The following is a 21,072-nucleotide window of genomic DNA, read 5'->3' on the forward strand; positions in this document are numbered from 1 at the left end:
TTCCCAAAGGAGTTCAAAGCTTTCCCTCTCACTTTAATAAAAAAAAAATATATATATATATATATATATCTCCCTTGTTTCTCTCCGACCCACCGTGGCGAGCCCAGGCTGCGACGGGCCGAGGAAAGATTGAAAGCGTTAATAAACACCAGCCCAGATTTAATGAAAGGCAAAACATTTCTGAACAAAAATCTCCGAGCTGATGAAAGCCGAGCCTGGCCGACGAGGATTTATTTAACGAACGGCTGCCAGGATGTGGGGAAAGATGATTTGTTCGATTAGAAATAGATATAGTTGGTAACCGGCTGGAGAATTATGCGTCCCCATTAAAGCTCTGAGGTGGGGAAGGTTTAAAGGCGTGTTAAACGCGAAGCGAGGGGCAGGATTTTAACGCCACGTCACTGGTTTTGCAGCGATGGAGACGCCACCGGGGTCTGGAAAGCCCACGGTAATTTTATAACAACTTCATTTCTTGCTATTTCGGTTGGACTAGATGATCTGAAAGGTCTCTTCCAACCTAGGCCATCCTATTTATTTTTTTAAACCCGGCCCCGCTGGGATGCTGGCCCAACGCAGCCGGGTTAACGCTTAAGCGCTGGTGCCAGGAGGCTTCGTTCCCTATTTCGACGCCTCCCGGGATAACACCAGAGCAAGCGAAGCAGCGCTCGGTGCTGCGCGGAGGAGATTCCCGGAACCCGGGAGCCTAAAACAACTCTTGGGTCTTGCCTGGCGACCTCAAATCCTGATGGTCCCACGGCTTTGGGCTCAAACTGCTGCCCTGAGTTGGGTCCTCCAACCCCTGTGGGTGCTCGGGGACCTCGGCTGCCCCAACTCACCCACATAGCTGCAATTAGAGATGGATATAATTTAGTGTAAGTGCAATTAAAAAAGGAGCCTCCCCCAGCCCACCCGGCACTTCTCTTGCCTTTCTACTGCTCCTCATCCCCCCAGACCTTGGTTCAAGACCCCTTTAGAAGGAACCCCAGCTGACAGGGCCGGACGAGGCGGGTGGTCCTGGCTTGGGGCTGCAGGGAGGGAGGGAACCGCAACCGCCGGCACCACGGGCTGGAGCTCACGGCTGCTTCAGCTGCATTCGCCTGGTGCGTTCGCCATCGGCCGCCACGAGCCACGAGGAGGAGATGGGCACAGGGGATCTGGGGAAAGCAGCTCCTCAGCTGGTGGCAGCAGCTGGAGGATAAGGTCAGGCAGGAGCACAGCAGATGGGCACGTGCTTTCTGGGTAGAATCATAGAATGGTTTTGGTTGGAAGGGACCTTTAAGATCACTAAGTCCAACCATCAGCCTAACACTGCCAAAACCACCACTACACCTTCAGTACATGAAGGGGGCCTACAGGAAAGCTGGGGAGGGGCTGTTTGCGAGGGCATGTAGCGATAGGACGAGGGGCAATGGCTTTAAACTAGAGCAGGGCAGGGTTAGATTGGACATTAGGAAGAAGTTCTTCCCAATGAGGGTGCTGAGACACTGGCCCAGGTTGCCCAGAGAGGTGGGGGAGGCCCCATCCCTGGAGACATTCAAGGCCAGGCTGGATGAGGCTCTGAGCAACCTGATCTAGTTGAAGATGTCCCTGCTCGCTGCAGGGGGGTTGGACTAGATGACCTTTAAAGGTCCCTTTCAATCCAACACATGATTCTATGATTCTAAACCACGTCCCTCAGCACCACACCTACAGGTCTTTCAGATACCTCCAGGGATGGTGACTCCAGCACTTCCCTGGGCAGCCTGTTCCAATGTTTGACAACCCTTTTAGTGAAGAAATTTTTCCCAAATCCTCCCAATTCCCAATACTCTGGCGCAACTTGAGGCCGTTTCCTCCTGTCGTACCGCCTGTTCCTCGGGAGAAGAGACCGACCCCCCCCTCACTACACCCTCCCTCCAGGGAGCCGTACAGCGCGATAAAGGCACATTCACTTTAAAGGCAGGAGAAGTTGTGTGTCGATTCCAGAACCCCATTAATTGCCCAACCACCAATTAACCAGTAGCAAAGCATGAAAGGAGAACCACGACCAACATACTTTGAAGAGGATATATATTTATTTTGTTTAAAAAAACAAACAAACAAACAACAAAAATACCACCCTAAACCTAACCAGCCAACCCAAAAGCTCTGCAAATCCGGAACACTGATCAAAAAGGATTTTGGCTCGCCCACTTTTCCAGCCTCTGCTAAAAAAATATGTGCTATTATCGCTATAGCAAACATTAAAACCAAACCAAGTAGCCCCATTCGGGGAGGGGGGGAGCCCTGGACTCGAATACCAGTTTTTTGGCTAACGGGGCCCTTCTGCATGGACCTTTCCTCCAGCTCCCAACGGGGCAAGCTCTCCTACAGCAGGAAGGGAATCGCTGCCACTTCTGCCACCCTGTAACAATTATAAATATTCAGAAACACACAGATCACGCTGTAAAATAAAATAAAAAAAAAAAAAAATACCCCCGACGACAACAAAGAATAACCCATCGTTGACACCCGGTTTGAGTGAAGACCAAGTACAGCACGCGGTCAAAAGAAGAGAAACCCAAATCTCCCCCAACCTCCCGGCATCGCATGGAAACCGGAGACAACGTGCAATTTCGGCGACACAAAAGCTTTGATGAACCCCAGCAGTTACTCCCTGGCCCCGGTGCTCTCACGCTGACTTTGTGTTGCCTTCCTCTCCCTCGCGGTCTCAGCTGAAGCTCCCTGTAAATAGCTTTGAAGATCAAGATGAGGGATAAAGGTTTTGCCTTTCTCTGGGTCCTTCCTGGAGCCCGTGCAAAGAGCTGGAAGCGAGAGCTGACCTGTGCTGGGGCAGCTGGTGGGAAACTCCCCATCTACAAAATCCTTGGAAACATCCCACCTCTGACACTCCAAATACAAGAGGTTTATCAGGCTCAGGAAAAATCCAAACCAGTAGGGAAAACCCTTCAGGTTCTCAGGAAGGAGGGAGCTGCGGGTCCCGTCAGGTCTGGTTGGGATGGAGTTCACCTTTTCCACAGCAGCTTTGGATTCGTGGCTAAAACAGTATTAAAGACACACCCGGCATTCCAGCGCTTCCACAGCTTCCCACTCTGCCTCCCACCAGTGATGAGGCCACGGGTGGGCAAGAAGCTGGGAAGGGGCACAGCCGGGATAACTGACTCGGATAAAAATCAGCAATAAAAACGGAGAGGGTTTTTTTGGGAAGGTGGCCGTTGCTCGGGGACTGGCTGCGCACGCGTACGTCTAACGGTGGGAGGTGGTGAGGGGTCACCATTGCATCACTTGGGGGGGTTTTCCCCCCCTTTCCTCTTTCTTTGGCTTATTAAATGGTCTTTTCTCTCTACTCACAAGTTTTCTTGGGTTTGCTTTTCCTGTTCCTCACTGCGGGGGACAGCGAGTGGGCAGCCGTGTCCTGCTTAACCCCAGTCGGGATTAACCCACCACAAGCGCGGGTTTAACGTGGGCGGAGGAATAACGGAGTATAGTCCTTACTTGGCCAAGCTTGGTGTGAATCAGGTCAACGTTGCTGGATGCCCTAATTACCACAGCTGAGCAGGGACAGCGTCACGATGATTCTTAGATCATAGAATCATCATAGATGATGAGGACAAGGCGCTCCAAGAAAATTGAGGGAGCACAAACCAGTGCTCCCCACTGCTCCGAGACCCAGACCAGGCCGGGCGCTAACCCCTGCTCTGCCCACCGCCCAGCAGCTCCTACAAGACCTGCGGCTGCTGCTCCTCACCTTGCTGGGACGCACATTGCCGGCATGCATGGGGACACACACCCAAAGCTCTTGAAGGTCACTCCTGCCCCAGCTGAGGGGTGACACTAAGAGACACCAGGTGGATGCTGATGCCCAGAAACACCATGGGTGAAGCTGATGCCCAGAAACGCCACGAGCGAAGCTGATGCCCAAGGGGTGGAAGAAGAACTGGGTGAAGGGACAGTAAAACCAGTTCCCCCCAGCAGCAGAAGTAAGCTCAGCTGTACTGGCCCTTCTTAAGTTTCTTGGCATCATTTGAACCCTGACGTTGGGCCGGATCCGGGGGGCGCGTTGGGGGCTCAGCACAGCTCGTTGCAGCTGACTGCTGGTAACGAAGCCCACGGAACACGCTCGTAATGAGGGAAAAAGTAGGAAGCGACTGAAAAGTGACCTGCACTGAGGATCTAACCAAAGCAGGTGGAACCCATGATACCCTCCGGCTGGTGAAGCATCAGGACAACATCTGGGGATGCAGCAAAGTCCCAGCAGCACTTCACCGTCTCCCTGAGAAGGCTGTGAAGGTGACACACTGGCACTTTCTGTCCCCTTAGCATCACCCCTTTTTGGTTTCCTCAGGCTCCCAACTAGGTCTTGCTACTAGTGACGGGGGCTCGGTGGCTTGAGGATCAGCCCCCTGAGCCATTCCCCCAGTGGAAGGTCTACTGGGCAGACTGGAAAGCTGAAGGTGGTAGCTACTGGCATGTCCAATGTCTTCCCAGCGCAGGTGGTAGGATCACACAACAAGGACTCGGGTTAACAGCCAGGCCAGGCATTTCCAGTGTAACTAACAACCTGCTGCACAAACAGCAGTTCCCCGGGTGTCAGCCAACCGTTACGGCCACCTGGACATTAAAGGATGGCACCAAACAGGCTCGGGGTCCAGCTCCTTAAAGCCAGGAGGAGTGGACAACAGCACCACAACAAGGTTGGGCTCCTAACAGAGAAGTGGGTCAGCTTTTCCGTTACTTAAAAAGGGTTATTCAAACAAAAAACAAAACAACCAAAGAACAGGGGGGGAGGTTGGAAGCAAAAGGGGCTGCATAAAAAAAATGCAACCTTGCAAAAATAACCGCATCATCTCTCCATAATCCATGTCAGGTAGGTTCCCAGCGGAGGCTTCACATTTCCCAGGAGCTTGGCACAGCCAGCACCTCCCCCGTGTTATAAAAACAACCCCCTCTGGGGGATTCCCTGCTGCTCTGCTCTATAAAACAATAAAAAGGTCCCTGCAGAGAGTCCCCGGCTGTTACTCCTCCTTTGGCCTCTTCCTCCAGCGGGCCAGGAAGGGCCCGAGGCTGTTCCACACCTCCGTGTACATGAGAGTCCCCACGAAGACGAAGGTGGTGCCCAGCCAGTGCCAGGCCGTGAAGGGGTTGCGAAAGTAGAGGATGGAGAAGATGAGGCTGACGAACTTGCGCAGCGTCACCACCAGCGTGACGGTGAGGGAGGTGCACTCCGTGGTGAGGATGAAGACGCCGCGGATGCAGACGTATCTGGGTGGGCGGAGGTTAAGGGGCCATCGGGACTGAAGAGGAAGGACACTAATAGGCTGCCCAGGGAGGTGGTGGATTCACCATCTCTGGAGGTGTTTAAAAAAAGGGTAGATGGGGCACTGAGGGACATGGTTTAGAAGTGGCTCTTGTCAGGGTAGGCTAAAGGTTGGACTCGATGATCTTAAAGGTCCCTTCCAACCTCAACAATTCTATGATTCTATGATTCTATGACACCTGGGCAGGCCTTCAGGAATGAAAAGGACGGGGCACCTGATAGCCACAGTCTGGTTAGAGAGGGGATAAAATTCCCTTCCCCTCACACCAGCATTTCTACTGCTATGAAGAGCTTCACTACAAACCCCAGGGACAACCCAAATCTCCCAGACTGCCCCCAGGCTTGCGCTGGGGCAGCAAAACGACCCTGGGGCTGATGCGTTGGCAAAAGGTTAACGGCGCGCAGCGTTCACCATCCCTGCCAGGGAGCCAAGGGAAGCGAAAATCAGACTTCTCCGTTTACACCCAGCAGAAGTCCCCTTTTCCCCTGAGCAGACGTGGGAAAGGTGGATGAAACAAGGGGGTTTCGTGGAGGAGCGTGAGCAGCAATAGAGCACCGCACTCTCTCAACGGTGAGAGGAAAATGGTAAAAGGGCCTTGGACCGAAGGGTCGCTTTTTCGAGGGCATCTCGGCTTCATCTTTCAGAGCTGTCCTCCCTGCCTGGAAGAATCCACACACCGATATGGCACACAAATGGCTCCTGATCTGTCCCGTCTCCCTAGAGCTGGGAGAAGAACCACCATAATTTTATTCCAGCCAGTCTGTCCCTGGGGAGGTGGCGGCAGATTTCAGCCACCCTGGAAATAACATAAGCCCCAGGTTAAATTCCACTCCATATTTTCCAAGAGGTGGTGGCCAGGTGGTTCAGCCACCCGGGAAAAATAGCTTAAAGTCCCAGGTTAAATTTCACTCTATATTTTCCAAGAGTTACATGAAAATCAGCTCCCAAATGCAGGGAGGGCCCCAAGGACTCGGCACCCCCACCCCATTCCTCCTCTCCCGCCCCGCTGCCATCTCCGCGGCGTGTCTCAAGCTGAGCTCTGAAAGGATACTGAGTGACGACGTTCATGAGGAGGTAGAACCACATGATTGGCAGGGTCAGCCCGATCACTGGGATCTGGAACGGCTCTGTGGGGAAAAGGATGGAGCAAGGTCACTGCGCTGCTCCTGCTTAAAGAAGATGCAAGGAGAGGTGTCTCTCTCCTGGCCTGGATTGACCGTGGTCCGGGACACGCTGCAGCTTCAGGAGGCCATGGCTGCATCGGGCAGACTGAGGTGTGGGCACATTTTGATTTTGCTCCAAATGGAGAGTTACCTTGTTCTTACTGTGATAAATGACAAATACAAGAGAGCTGGCAGACGTTTCTGCTTGAACTTCCGTAGGGAAGAAAGGAAGATGGAGGAAGAAGTAGACTGAGGAAAAAAAGACATTAAAAGGAAAGCTCTGTCTTGCTTTCTTGTGTCAGGGCTGCCATGCTGTTAAAACTGGATGAATCAACTGTGAGGCTCTGAGAGGCAGACAGCGTTAGCACGGGAAAGCCTGAGCAGCACCAGCAAAACAAAAGCCAACGGGTCCGTGTTTACACCTGTGGTTGAGGATTTGACCCCGTTACTCCCATTTTTGAACGACCACGTCGCTTTCCCCAAGGGTCACCTCATGCTTTCCTTGAGATAGGTGTACCATGCTAGAAATCATAGAGTCATAGACTGTGTTGGGTTGGAAGGGACCTCTAAAGGTCATCTAGTCCAACCCCCCTGCAGCGAGCAGGGACATCTTCAACTAGATCAGGTTGCTCAGAGCCTCATCCAGCCTGGCCTTGAATGTCTCCAGGGATGGGGCCTCCCCCACCTCTCTGGGCAACCTGGGCCAGTGTCTCACCACCCTCATTGGAAAGAACTTCTTCCTAATGTCCGATCTAAACCTGCCCTGCTCTAGTTTAAAACCATTGCCCCTCCTCCTATCGCCACAAATATTTCACAATGATATTAATGAACAGGTTAAAGTGATCTACCCCTGCAAACGATCCCCTTACCCAGAGGGGATTAGAGAACCAGCCAACCTTTTCAGCAAAGATGCCTGCAATTTCACAAAATCAGGGATACAGGAAGCTTGCTGGCACTGAAAAACCTGGTGAATTTTACACAACTGTTGGACTGAAAGCTTCCTGTGGCATTTTCCAGAGGACAGAAAGGTACAAGAGCAAAGATCCGTCTGTGCAACACTTACCGGTCTGGCTGAAGAGGACTGCATGGTGGTAGATGTTTGGGGCCAGGAGGAGAAAGCCAGGGAGTGGTAACGCATGCTGGGGAGAAAAGTAAAAACATGAAGTTAACAGATTTAACAGATTATGTGAACCCATCCCACTTCTCATCCAGGGCCTCACACATCTGGATGCAGGCACTGCTCCAGCCTCGCAGCGTGTGATCCTTGGGATTTGTGCCGAGTACAGGGTGGGAGGGGAAGGGACTCTCTTAGGAGCTCTACCAGCCCAGGAAAAGCAAAAGAAAAGACTTACGTTGTAAAAAAGGGCTTCTTTGGAGTGCTTCCCAAACTGCTTGTATAGCATCTCCTGGAAAATCCCCATCCTGGCAGACATGAGGAGGGCGAAGGTGAGTGCAGCAATACCTGGAACAGAAGTACAGCCTTGCAACGCTGCTCAGGCACGGCATAGCTCAAGTCAATCAGCATGACGACTCCTGCAATTTAGCTTTCCGCGGAAAAAGCCAAACCGTCCAGATAAAAAATTGATACTGGCCCTGGGGACGCGGGTATCTTATTACAAAGGCTGAGATGCCAAGGGACTTCTGAAAAGATCATCTCTTTAAAAAGAGACTCAGCCCTGGCAAGCAGAGTTGGTGGGATACCAGGGATACGGTTGCGTGCCACTACTGACAACACATCAATCCCAGTTTCCCTGAAAAGCCACCCATAAATCTATGTTGGAGGTATAAAAATAGACTCAAGTGCCAGCCTATAGAGACTCCTCCGTGAAATACTGTGCTGAACGAACACTTGAACCAGCTACAGCCCCTCTCCCTCTCTGCAGCGTAGCTCACAGCATCAGATTTAGCAGGTAGAGCTGCTTTTGCAGAGAGAAACCAAGAAGATATCTGCAAACCTGCATGACTATAGCCTCATTATGTCACTAAGCCACCACCTTGTAGAAACTCTTTAGGTCCCGTACTTGACTTGTTGGCCAAATGAAGAGTATCTCCTTGCACAAAGCTGCTAATGAGGGCCACAAAGCCCCGTTTTTTACAAATCAACATCCACCAGGTGCTCAGCACAACTTAACCTCAGTGCGGTGACTCCCACCACAGCCTGCATTGCACGACCCACATGGCCAAGGACATCAGAGGGCCGAGTCTCGCCAGTATCCCAGCAAGGTGGGCCGGAGATGTGGCACTCACATACCTAGCAGCCACCACAAGAAAACTTGGGGTCCGTCGTCTTCATTTAAGCTGGAGTCAGATGCCTGGTGGAGGGAGACACAACACAGTCACCGTCAGCCACCACATCCCTGCAGCTCATTCAGACCTGCCTGTAGCTCACTCTTGGTTTGTGCGTTGTGCTCCAAGCAAGCCCATCAAGCAAACACCGCCCAAGGTCCCCCATTCTCCAGTTGCTTCCCTGGCTGAATGGAGGTGGTAGCAACTACAGCACACTTTGCTCTCCACTCTGCTTCAGCGAATGCACCAGATGCCAGCAAAAAAGTGTAAACATCTGACTAAAAAGTATCTTTTCTGAAAGAAATGCCCTGGCTTGGCCAGAGACGGAACTCTTTGAGCACAAAAATAATCAGTGCCGCTGAGAAAGCTGCCACGGACAGCCCAGTGGCAGGCTCCTCCGTCCCCATCTCAGAGGTGAGCAGGCAGGAAAGAACAAGGGCTCTGGCCAAGCCCCAGTCAGGTACTAAAACCAGGGCTCCGGCTTGGGGTCAAGACATTGAGGAAACCAGGGCCTGTAGGTGCTGTGAGCCGAGCGTAAAACTCTAGATAGCATGACTTGGCTCAACTCTCCGACACTGTGGTTTAGGGCAAATTAGATTACTCACCTTTACCACAACTGTCTGTTCTATACCAAAAACCCCACGCCTGCTGAGAGTTTATCTGGATTAATACAGAGCGCAGAGCTTCCTCAGACATTCGGAGAGTATAAAAAGCTATTAAATGATGGGCGACTTGGAGGTTTGACAGCCCTGTTTCATTTCCAGTCTCTCAGAGCTGGATTAAGTGCAACCAATTTTCACTTCACCACCACTTCATGGCATTTTTCTGTCTTCAAGCTGACAAGATCAGGCTGTGGGTGCTGACCCAGGAAAAGCCCAAAGTGGTGTTACACATGGATTTTCTTCATTCCCTCCTGTTCTCCAAATACATGCACTTTACTTCAAGAGCCACAGAAAGTCACATTGCATGACAACAGGGCTGGAAAAATCTAGCCTGAAAGCCAACAATTTCTTCTGGGATAAAAAGAGCAAAGATTTAAGATGGCTGGGTTTTGTTTAGGATTCACTTGCTCCTAACTGCAACACATTGCAGTAAGGGCAAGAGAAAACAGCTTCTAGCTGTTATCTCTGTGGCAAAACAATAATGGTACATTCTCAGCAAAAAGCAACCTGAACAACACAGGATAAAAGGGATCTGTAATGAAGTTAAGTCACATGCATGCGTGTGCATCCCTGCCCTCCAAACCACAGGAAAATCAGGCCAGGAACAAGAGCTTTGGGTGAGCAGATCTACTTGTCTCCCCATTAATAGTCAGGCAAAGGGAATGACTGATGAAGGTGCTGACAGCAGCTCCTCCTGTCGATAAGGTTCACAGCTGTGACCTCAGGCCCTTTCCAATCCTTACCACTTGCTTTGCAGACATGAAAGTGCAGGTAAAGATCCCCAGCGACACCAGGGCTATGGACGTGTATTTATATACGCTGTATCTGCACGGGGAAGAAGAAAGATGTCAGTGATCCAGCCCAGCCTCGCGTTGTTCATCTACTGCTCCCTTGCCTGGCATCTTGCTCCACTACACTGGTGTGAACTTGGGGTAATGGGCACGTACCCATTACCTAACGCTGGACATTGCTGGGAGGGAAGGTAAACTTAGTCCAACTGTGACAAAAAAGAAGCATTTGGACTAAGATCTCCTTGCCCGGGGCAAAGGATACCTCTCAGATCAAAGCCAGCGCGGATCTCTGCACGGGGCGGCAGGGGATGTGCCCATAATGTCCCACAGCCAGATCCCAAGCAGCTGGCAGGACCCTCCTGTCCTTTCCCACTGTGGTGGCTTGACCCCAGCCAGCAGCCAAGCACCCTCACAGCCACTCGCTCATTCCTCCCACCTTGTGGGATGGGGGAGAGAACTAGAAGAGCAAGAGCGCGAAAACTCGTGGATCGAGTCAGAGTTTAATAGGAGAGGGGGGGAAAAAGAACAACAACAAAACCAATGCAAAAGCAATCCCTCAGCACTTCCCAGAAGCATGGCCACCGAGGAAGCCAAATCCCCCCCAGCCCCATTCTTCCTCTACCCTGGTTTCTATTGCAGCGCGCGACATTATATGAGATAGGACACCCCTTTGGCCATCTCGGGTCAGCTGTCCCGGCTGCATCCCCTCCCAATTTCTTGTCCACTTACTTGCTGGGGAGGCAGGCAGAATGGGATAAAGAGAAAGCCTTGACACTGTGTAAGCGTTGTTCAGCAATAGCCAAAACATCGGTGTGCTATCAACACCGAGCCACAAATCCAAAACACAACACCATATGGGCTGCTATGAAGAAAGTTAACTCCATCCCAGCCAGACCCAGTACATCCATCCATCAGGAGCGGTACTGGCCTCACACAAGTCAGAGAAAAGTAAAGAGCTAACATAGAGGGCTGCAGCCATGTGTAAAAGCTCTCTCTTCGGTCCATGCTTGCCTTAAACGAAGGAGTGAGGGGTGGTGGAAATGCAGAAGAGGGACCTATTCCAGCCTCTAGTCCAGGCACACCTCTGTGCCCCAGTTTCCCCATCAGTAAAACAAGAACGTTTAACAGGAAAGGGGAGCGCACTAAACACCAGTCAGGAGTAAGTCAACAGCAAAGCATTCTCTGATGATATAAGAAAGAGGCTTGTGATTTACCTTTTCTTCAAAATTATGATACCTAGAGCCATGCTTGCTATGAGAGAGCCCTGGGAAAGAAGAGAGAGGAGGAGAAAAACAAAACAGAAGGTCAGCACGACAACACTCCCCGGACTGGGATGCTCACCCCAGAGAAACACTGCAAACTCAATACAACAAACATCAAAACACCAACAGAAATGCCAGAACGGGGTCAGGCAGACTGACAGGGTGAGGAGAGTCTCACTTCAGGGAGGAGGAGGGGAGAAGTTGAGCTGGGTGTCGTGGGAACAAGGATGTTGGGGCAAACAGGCTGCTAGGATCTTCTGGCCAGTTGGCCTCCCCCTTTTTTGGCCCACTTGTATCCCTCGATGTGTGCTACAGACCAAACGCAGCCAAATCTCTGTGTTTTTAATTGGGAACAGGAGTATGGCTCCATAGATTGACTGCAGGGCTGCAATACAAGAACCATCCCTCAGTGTTAATGTGGGACAGAGCTCCTAGAGTGTTGTCTGGTTTTCTTCTTTTTAACCTCTCCTGACTTCAGGTATCTCAATCCCATGACGTGTTGCAGGAGAACAGCCCCCACTCAACAGATCTGCCCAGCAGGTTTTGTTATTCCCAACAGCTGGGACACCATTTTCTTTGGTTTTAACAGATGTTTTAGTCTGACAGTCACCTACACTTACGTGAAGATGTATTTTAATTGCATTTTCCAAAGCAAAAACCTATGCAGTAACAGTGCAGGTGGAACTAGGCCAAATTCATGCTCTCTGACCTGGGGTATTTAACCAAGAGACTTACACTGGGACATGAACCCTTTGGTACGGCTGCGTGGTCAAAGGGAAAGATGGGTCCCTTTGGCCAGCAATTCAGACCATCCAGGGCTGACAGCCAGAGTCTGAGCTTGGTTTTGTCATCATTACTTCCCCATCACCCTTGGAAATATGAAGCCCATTTGAGTCTCAGCTTCATAATCTGTTCAGGGACATTAAGTTGACATTTAACGGTCAACACTGTGAAAGCGAGAACTAGAGCTGAGCCTTCAGAGCAAGGCTGCTCTCTCCACAAGTTAGCTGGAGTGTAGTATTTGCACAGGGGTTTGTTGCCTTCAGTGAAAGAGAGGGTGGCAGAACACATGCGGCAGGGACAGCGAGGAGGAAAAGGATGATATGATGGTACTCACTGATCTGAAGATCATGTGCAACGGCATGGCGATATTTAAGTTCAGGGCATAGTTGTTGACGACACTGACAGTGAAGAACATGGCCACCATGATGAAATAGTACCTGAAACACAAAAACCGGCTGACGGCTGTGCACGTACCTCGCCAGGATGCTGAGACGCCCCTTGGGAACAGATTAAGCAGCACAAAGAAAGGTCTGGAGCTGAGCAGGAGCCCACTCAGCTCTTGGGACTGTGGACAAGGACTAATAAGGAGATCAATCCAGTTTGGATGTAGCAGAGAGGTCCTTAGAATAGGAAGCAGCTGACATGCACTGGCTCAGCTTGTGCTAATCCCAGAAGCAAAGGGGAACTGAGGAGAGCCCAGCTGGGATCTTTTAGCATGGAGTTCCTCCAGGTCCCTCTTTCCTAAGGACAGCGTCGTAAGATAAGGCTTGATTTGAGGGGATTCAATTTCTGCCAGCAGGCATCGCTTCCATGAGTGGAAGGAGAAGCCATTCAAATCCATGGTTCTACACCTAAGCTAGACAGCCTCCACAAAATGAAATTCCTCGCTGTGATGCAGCCATGAACGGCACTAAACTTGCCCTCAACTTTCTGTCATGAGGATCTCTGTCCCAAGCACTCAGCACAGAGCTCTATTTTGCCCAGGCTAGGCAGTCTGCCAAGAAACCCCACAAAACCTCCTCACTTCAGCCACCAAGTGCCAGAGAAGAGAGCATGAACAGGCCAGGCTATTGCCAGGACAAGATCAGCCCTGATGGAGAAATGCAAGAGTCAATTTGGCTGGCTTTCCAGTAAAACTCTGCCTCCCGCGCCCACTGCACCAAGCCCCAGAGAGACCACGAGCTCTTCAAACACACCAGACTCTTAACTGTGCAAAATACTGCCCTGTTTCTTGGACAGGAAAGTATCTGATGGCAATTTCCTACTAAGAATTCTCGATAGATAAACGAGCAGTTCATATTTTATCGGGCATGACAGGTTCTCAATGAGGCTTCGCAAATGCTGCAGAATGAATGGGATTTAGACAGGATAAACGGATAAGCCATTTTATTAAACACTTCTTGAGATAATAGATAGCCAGTCAATTTGTGCCTAGCAAAAGCATTCAGAACAACTGTACCTTATTGGTATGGCCGGCTTCTTCCTCCCAAAGTTGGTTTCGAATATAAAGCCTTCCACCGCAATAAACAGGAACTGGGAGAATGTCACTATGTTCCCACATCCTGGAAACTGCCTGCAGGCATGGAGAAGAAAGATTAGTGTAAGAGCAATGCCACAGAGAACAAACACCACATTGGGCTCCAACAAAAAGAGGCTAATAGCTTATAATCCCAGAGTGAGCATCAATCTGGAGGGGCTTTTCCACTTTATCTGTCCAAGTTGCCTTTGTTAAACACTTCCCTGCAGGTATTTACTCATCTGGACTTGTAGATCAATGAGCAGCAATCCCTTCCTCAACCACTTCCAAAGCGGAAGCGGGCAGCCACCCCCGCGATGGGGGACGTGGTGAATTGGGTGAGGAAGTGAAAGAGGAAATTGGTCACATCTCACAGGTCCGCATAACATCCCGCCAGGATACAGAATCTGAATCAGCAACATCAAGCACTGGCATAACCCTACTGAAGCTGTATCTCCCTCTTTCTCGTGGGGAAGTGGTTTTGAAAGGGCTCACTCTCTACCTACAAGCTCCTGTGTTTGTTAGAGGCCAAGTGAAACGATGAGTCCACCCAGGATGAAGGCAGCAGGATTTCCGACAGCCGTTAATTCCACTGCATGAGGGAAGGGCCGAGGTCAGGTCCGTGTTTGCAGAGCAAAGCCCATGGTTCTGCTTGTACCCCATCCCCAGAACATGTGAACACAAGCTCGAAACTACTTTCAATTTCTCCAGCAAGCTTTAGCTCTCTGCCCTCCTGCGTTTGCTGGATGCCAAGAGGTTGGCTGCAGGTTCAAGAAGGAACCTACAACAGCTCATCATGGGAGCCCAAAAAGGTTGTGACATTAAATGCCACATGACAGACAGGCAAGCCAGGGAGCTGGCTGACAGGACACATGCTTTGCACTGAAGTTTTCAAACTCCACAGGGTATGGGGAGCCAAAAAGAGTGTCTGACCTCAAAAGAGACCCTCTTAGCTGAGCATCTTTGTCCTCCCAGAGAGACTCAAGCACTACAGTTATTACTAACTTTGTGGTGGAAATGACACCACCTTTGAGCAAATCAACCTTGTGTGCTTATTCTGAGGGGAGAGGAATTGCACGCAAGGGCTACAGCCCGTAACAGCCTGACATTCAACAAACACTCCCTGCATGCTGCTCACCCATTCCGAGAAACATGCCTGCTGCAGACCCTGCCTCCTTCCTAAGAAGCTTACAGGGAGCAAGGGAGGATTTCCTGGGAGGCACACAGTCAGCCGCAGGCTCAGAGGAGGCCCTGACATGTCAGATAATCACAAAGCTTGCTGGGAGACAGAGGAATTTGAGCGAGTACTTCCCCCTTCTCCAATGCAAGACAGAAACTGAGGTTGAGGACTTCACGGAGAAGCTGCGCGACGCTGAGTCCCAATCCCCACCCAGCTACACAAGTAGTCAGACGCTGGGTCTAGACAGAGTTTTGCAGAATGCAAGCTGAGAGATGCACTGGAGAACAGGAATAACTGGATAGCCGAGCTGAAGGTCTGGTCTCCTCCAAAATCTCCTATATCACACCCCAGACATCTCAGAAAAAGCAGCAGAGCTCTGGTTAATGCCGAGCTGGCATGTGGTTGCCACCAAACAGCACCTGAGAAGGCCACCTTCTCCCTGCATTTTCCACGGGGCAGGCACTAGCCTGAGCCCCGTCCCTCTACTCATCTGCCAATTTTCACATTTTTCAAAGCTTAACTGTCCATGAGGCTTCAATCCCTGCTGTGTAATGAGGTTAAGAGGTTCAAAAGTTACTTCAGGGAAGAAAAAAGAGACACTGAACAGGAGACAGAGGCCAGGCTCCACAATTGTAAACCTTATCTCTGTAGGCAAGTGAAAACTTGGAATAAACCAAGACTGTTTCCATGCACTAAACTTTGTTTACTCCCAGTACTCCCAGTTCACAGATCCTTGCATTCAGTCACTTGCTGTGCATATGACCTCACATTATCAGTAAAGTGTTGACAAAGGGTTTGACTGATAGTAAGAAGACAAACAAAAAAAAAACCCAGGCGGTATCTGCCCATGTCTTTGACTCCCCACCCTAACACACTGATAGACCTAAAGGAAGTGACAAGAAGTCTGGATATATCAACCAAAGATCTGCTTTAGCTGCAGCCAACTGATAGAAAGTCCTCCAGAAGCAACGTAGAAACACTCAGATGCAATTGTCACCCTGGCTCCTAGGACAGAATTGCCCGGGCTGTTAGTGTCTACCAGCCCCAGCAGACGGTGGGATGAAACAGCCGGAGTGGGGCTCTCGGCCACATCAGCGGAGCACAAACAGACCAGCCCAATTTCTGCACGAGTTTGGGGCATGTTGGTGCAGAGTACTCACTCACGCCGAGTTCAGCACATCCAAATCACTTTTCCAAGACAGATTTCTGTCCATCACTGCAGAAGACTCCACATTTCACAGAGAATTCCTTCAACGGCCCATGCTGAAGAATAGACACCCCCATTTGCACCAAAAATGGAAGAAACCCTGATGAGATTTACCACGCAGAGCTTCAACCGTTTTTACAGAGAAGGCACCTCACAAGGACACAGCTTCAGAAGGCGAAGAGTAGAACATGGGCTTTCTAACCAGGCCTGTATGTACATGCCACACAAGAGCTTTGGCATCGTGGCTCAAAGACAGACACCCCCCCCCCCCGGGACAACTAGTAAAGGACATTAGCAGAACAGGTTGGGTTGCTCCAGACAGGGAAAATGGGATGAACAGGATGGCATTTCTTGCCCTGTCCAGGCCTCCTTCTGTTATTCAGACAGGGGCTTGTTTAACTTGCTCTTGAAAACCTCCAACGAGGAGTCTTCCTGCTTTCTCTTATGAACCTGCTTCACTACACTGAGAGGGAGCAAACCTAGGTTCTTGGCCTGCTTTACATACCTTTCACAGCAATTTAAGCCCCCTGTTTCTTGTTCTGCCTCCAGAGCCCAGCAGAAAAAATTATCTCCTCTTCTCTACAGCCATTCTCCACATGCTTAAAGTCTTTTGGCTGTCCTCAGGCATCTGTAGACTAAACAGTTCTCATTCCTTTATTCTTTCCTCATAAATCCTGAGCAAATTTCTTCCAATCACCTTTGTTATGCCTCACTAGACTGTCAGTCTGGTTACTGCCTTTCATGTGACCCTGCTCCAGGACTTTGCTTATTGTGGGAAGATTCATCTTCAAGAGGGACTTTTTTTCCCTCTAGACAACACCAAGATCCAAAGAAATAACGAGTGTTACCCCAATTTAGGGATCAAAGGTGAACAGGGCAAGCGAGGGGCAGAGGAACTGAGCTGTCAGGAACAGGGGAATTTCTAAAGTGGATGAGAAGTAATCCTTAAGAGCAGCTTGTGTGTAAAAATCAGCTTTTCTTAGATATCTGCAATTGGACTTCTAGCATGTGCTGTACAAAATCCCTTCTGAGCTTTAGACACTTAATAGACCATTTGAGTAGGCCAAATGACTCACTTTTGTTTTAAAGTCTGGCTGGAGGACACACAAGCCTAGTATGTCTTGCAATCATCTTACAAGCAAGTGCAAGAAGACAGATCCAAAGCTTTCTTCACCTTGAAGGGCAGCCCATTCCTCCTCCCTCACTGATGTTGCAGCACGAGTCAGGCAGGAAAGGCAGAGGTTAGAGCAATCCCCAAGAGGAAAGACAACTCTCCACGCGAAGTCTCTTCCTCCAGGAACTGCTTCTTGATTTATCCAGCGATTGCTGAGTGATTGCGCAACCTTGGGTTAAGGTACCTGCATTCTGGCCTCCCACTTTGAAGCAAATATCCCCACTGCTGGCTTTGAGTCAGGTTCTCTTTTGCACTCCCTTTATCCTCTAACAGTCTGGGATGATGATGGGTAGAGAGGAAGTAAGGACAGGTTTTAACTACTATTTTTGAATAATTGAAGTGGATATAGTACTGAATGGTCAGGGGATGCAGCTCCATACTGACTTACTATGATTGCAGACACAGAACCAGTTCAACCATTACTTTTTTCCAGCCAGGCCTAGCACTTTTGCCTTCGCGGCTTGCCGAACAGCCGTGGAAACAAAACCAACAGACCATTACCTTTTCCAAGCCACGCTGGCCTTCCTCCATCAGGGTGAAGAAGGTGACACAGCGCTCAGACATACCCCAAACATCAGCCCTCCTCTCTCTGCAACCTGACAATTCGCCTCCGCTCACAGAGCCACAAAGGACTCCTCTTCCTCACCATGCTGGCTTTGAGGCCGCGTGACGCTGCCGAAGATCACATTTCCAGATGGACGATGTTCCCTCGGCCCTGCCTGCTGTCCCCGGGGACCCCTAGCCAGCTCCTGCATGTCTTCTCCTTGTGATTTCAGCTGTTACTCGTATGAGACACTGCGATCGGAGAGCAGGGGATGCTTTAGGGCCCAACTGATGTGGTGGTCCCTGTGTCAGCAGGGATGGGAGATCCTCGATGCCTGGGCTGGATACCAAAGCCGACCATGACAGGACCAGACTGGGCCCAAGCTGAGGGGGACAGACCCCAGAAAACCTCACAAAACCCATCAGACAGCGACACAAGCCTGGGGCCTGGCAATCCACACCCGGGCTCCTCTTGACAGCTTGACGAGGGTCCCCAAGGCCTGGGGCTGCCCCCAAGCTGTAAGGGGGGCCGGCCAGCCCGGTGGGGCCAGAGATCCCCCTCAGGGCCAGCCCCAGGCTGGGGCCAGCCCCGGGTGTCCCCCCACCCCCCCAAATCCTCTCACACACACCCCCCAAATCTCTTGGAGACCCCCTGGGCGCCGCCGCCGCCGCTCCCTCCCCTCATAAATCCTGACGCCGGTGGGGGACACCCCGCGGACCCTCACCCCGATCCCACCCGTGTCCCCAACCCCTCCTTCTGCCCCCAAAGCCTCTCCCCGGCCCCGCACCTGGCCAGCAGCTCCAGGAACACCACGTTGCTGCAGCAGCCGCCGAACACCAGTCCTACCGCCACGGCCGGGTGCATTGTATCGCCACCAAGCAGCGAGGCGGCCTCCCGGGCCGCCACCGCATCCCGCTCCCGGGCTCCTGCCCCGCTCCCGGCCCCGGCCCCCGCCGCCCCCGCTTCCTCCCGGCCGCCGGTAGTTCGCTCCCCGCCCGCCGCTCCTTCGCCGACACCGCGGCAGCTCCAGCGCTGAGACTACAACTCCCAGCCGCCCCCGCGACACCTCCCCGCCGGCTCCCTCAGGCCGTGCGGCCGCGCGGAGCATGATGGGAGTTGTAGTTCCGCGGGGGCGGGTGGGCAGTAATGGCGGCGCGGGGCGCGGCGCTGAGGCGGCGTGAGGAGAAAAGAGAGGCGGGGGGCGGCTCGAAAGCTGCTTTGCTGTTGAGGAACGGCCACAGATTGCCGGTTTGATTTTAGATAATGAAATTATCGCCTAGGTGTGAAATCGAGCTTGCCTGAGGCCTGCGGAGGAGCCTCCTGGGAGGTCTTCCCATGCTCTGAGGGCTGCAGGCAAGCCCCCATGGTCAATGCCACCATGACTGGTGGCAGAAACACTGGATACAGAGGCAGCAAAACTGGGTCTGAAAAGCAACTGTGTGCCTGGGAGGAGATGGGGGGGTACAAGGAGGGTCCGGGAAGGGGAGAAGGGAGGAAAAAGTGCACAAAAGGGGTAGCTTGGGGGCTGCGTGGGTCTGACAGCACCAGCAGCTGCCCAGGGCCTCACGGGGGGAGGGGGGGGATGAAGGAAAAAAAATAACCCATTCAGAGCGATGGACGAGATGGTATTTCTGGCACACATCAAGGTGGAAGAGAAGGGCCGCACAGTGCTGGAGGCAGAGGATTTGGGTGATTGGGGCCATCGGCGTGGGGACAAACTGCACCCAGAAGTGCTGCAGCTGCACCGACTGCAATGATGGAGTTATTAACTTGCCTGCATGACTGGGTACTTGGGCTTGGTTGTCAGGATGAAGACATCACGTCAAGTCATGATAAAAACATGCATTAAAACAGCACAACCGCGCCAAGGATCCAGCCCCAACGTGTGGGCTCTCCAGGACTTTCTGTAGGGTTTATTGTAGTGTCTGTAGCACCTCCAGTATTATTTTGTCCCTATTAGAGTGTGTTGTTGCCCTGTTACTCCTTATCCCTGTGCCCTAAAGTGTGCTTTTGCATTCTTGCAGCTGAAGCAATTAATATTTTCTGCTGTTAATGTGGCTATGTATCAGTCGGGGGTGAAGCGTCTTTTCTAAAGTTGTGTGGAGAGCCCAGCTAAGCATCTGTCAAAGGCCTCTGTGATCGATAGAAGCCATATTGATCAAAAAGTGGGTTTTTCATGCTGCAGATATTTCATTTTGCTTTTAATAAAATTTTGATCTGAATCAGACCCAAATGTATTTTTTTTTCTTTAAATACCACAAGTGTGAAATCCCATTAACACATTGCAAAGAACTATGTTAAGTCCAAAAAATGAAGCACTTCTTTTGATGATTTCCAGCTCTTCAGGGAATGTGACAGCCTTGGCAGCTTCTCTGCTGCTAAAAGCAGCTAATGACAGGGGCAAAACTGCCAGGATTGTCCATTTCTTTTGCTCACTGCGAGAGTTTCCAGGCTCTTTGTCTCCAAGCTGGAGATCCCAGCGTTCCAGGCTCCTTAACTGGGGGCTGGAAACTTAGGATGGTTGGAGCATGTGTCCTCAGAGCTTAGATGAGCTATGGCTAAAAACCAAAACCTGGAAAAAAATTCTATGATTCTATGAAACGATGGCAATGACACCCAGGAATCCTTGGGTACCTTGTGGGCTTTGCCTGCAGATAGAATAATAGAATCGTAGAGTGGTTTGGGTGGGAAGGGACCTTAAAGATCATCTCGTTCCAACCCCCCTGCCCTGGGCAGGGACACCTCCCACCAGCCCAGGTTGCTCCAAGCCCCGTCCAACCTGGCCTTGAACCCCTCCAGGAATGGGGCAGCCACAGCTTCTCTAGGCAACCTGGGCTCACCATCCTCAGAGTGAAAAATTTCTTCCTAATATCTCATCCCAATCTCCCTCTTTCAGTTTAAAACCCTTCCCCCTCATCCTATGTCCCCTCCCTGATCCAGAGTCCCTCCCCAGCTCTCCTGGAGCCCCTTTAGGGACTGGAAGGGGCTGGAAGGTCTCCCCGGCGCCTTCTCTTCTCCAGGCTGAACCCCCCCAGCTCTCTCAGCCTGTCCCCACAGCAGAGGGGCTCCAGCCCTCCCAGCATCTCCGGGGCCTCCTCTGGCCCCGCTCCAACAGCTCTGTGTCTCTCCTGTGCCGAGGCCCCAGCGCTGGAGGCAGCACTGCAGGGGGGTCTCCCCGAGCGGAGCAGAGGGGCAGAATCCCCCCCT

The 21,072-nt window shown here is 51.4% G+C and overlaps 1 protein-coding gene across 1 annotated transcript; it reads right to left on the minus strand.

Annotated features, from left to right (window-relative positions):
* Nucleotides 1–2,032: 2,032 nt before the first annotated feature.
* On the minus strand, nucleotides 2,033–18,889 carry SLC35B4 (solute carrier family 35 member B4). Its single transcript, XM_063323720.1, has 10 exons — nucleotides 18,653–18,889; nucleotides 13,704–13,817; nucleotides 12,579–12,681; nucleotides 11,414–11,463; nucleotides 10,152–10,233; nucleotides 8,712–8,772; nucleotides 7,813–7,922; nucleotides 7,524–7,599; nucleotides 6,349–6,424; nucleotides 2,033–5,241 (listed from the first exon to the last, which is right to left on the minus strand). The coding sequence occupies exons 1-10, from the start codon at nucleotides 18,727–18,729 to the stop codon at nucleotides 4,995–4,997; spliced, it is 996 nt and encodes a 331-aa protein (XP_063179790.1). The 5' UTR covers nucleotides 18,730–18,889; the 3' UTR covers nucleotides 2,033–4,994.
* Nucleotides 18,890–21,072: the final 2,183 nt, after the last annotated feature.

The sequence above is a fragment of the Chroicocephalus ridibundus genome, chromosome 1 (genome assembly GCF_963924245.1).
Source record: "Chroicocephalus ridibundus chromosome 1, bChrRid1.1, whole genome shotgun sequence".
Lineage (NCBI taxonomy): Eukaryota > Metazoa > Chordata > Aves > Charadriiformes > Laridae > Chroicocephalus > Chroicocephalus ridibundus.

Bases quoted from the DNA above. Each gene is read 5' to 3' on its own strand.
- SLC35B4 (XM_063323720.1), bottom strand. From the start codon at position 18,729: ATGCACCCGGCCGTGGCGGTAGGACTGGTGTTCGGCGGCTGCTGCAGC. The intron at 12,682-13,703 runs GTACAGTTGTTC...TTTGTGTTTCAG, and splicing joins AAGCCGGCCATACCAATAAG to GTACTATTTCATCATGGTGG. The intron at 7,923-8,711 runs GTATGTGAGTGC...CTTCTGTTCCAG, and splicing joins TTTCTTGTGGTGGCTGCTAG to GTATTGCTGCACTCACCTTC.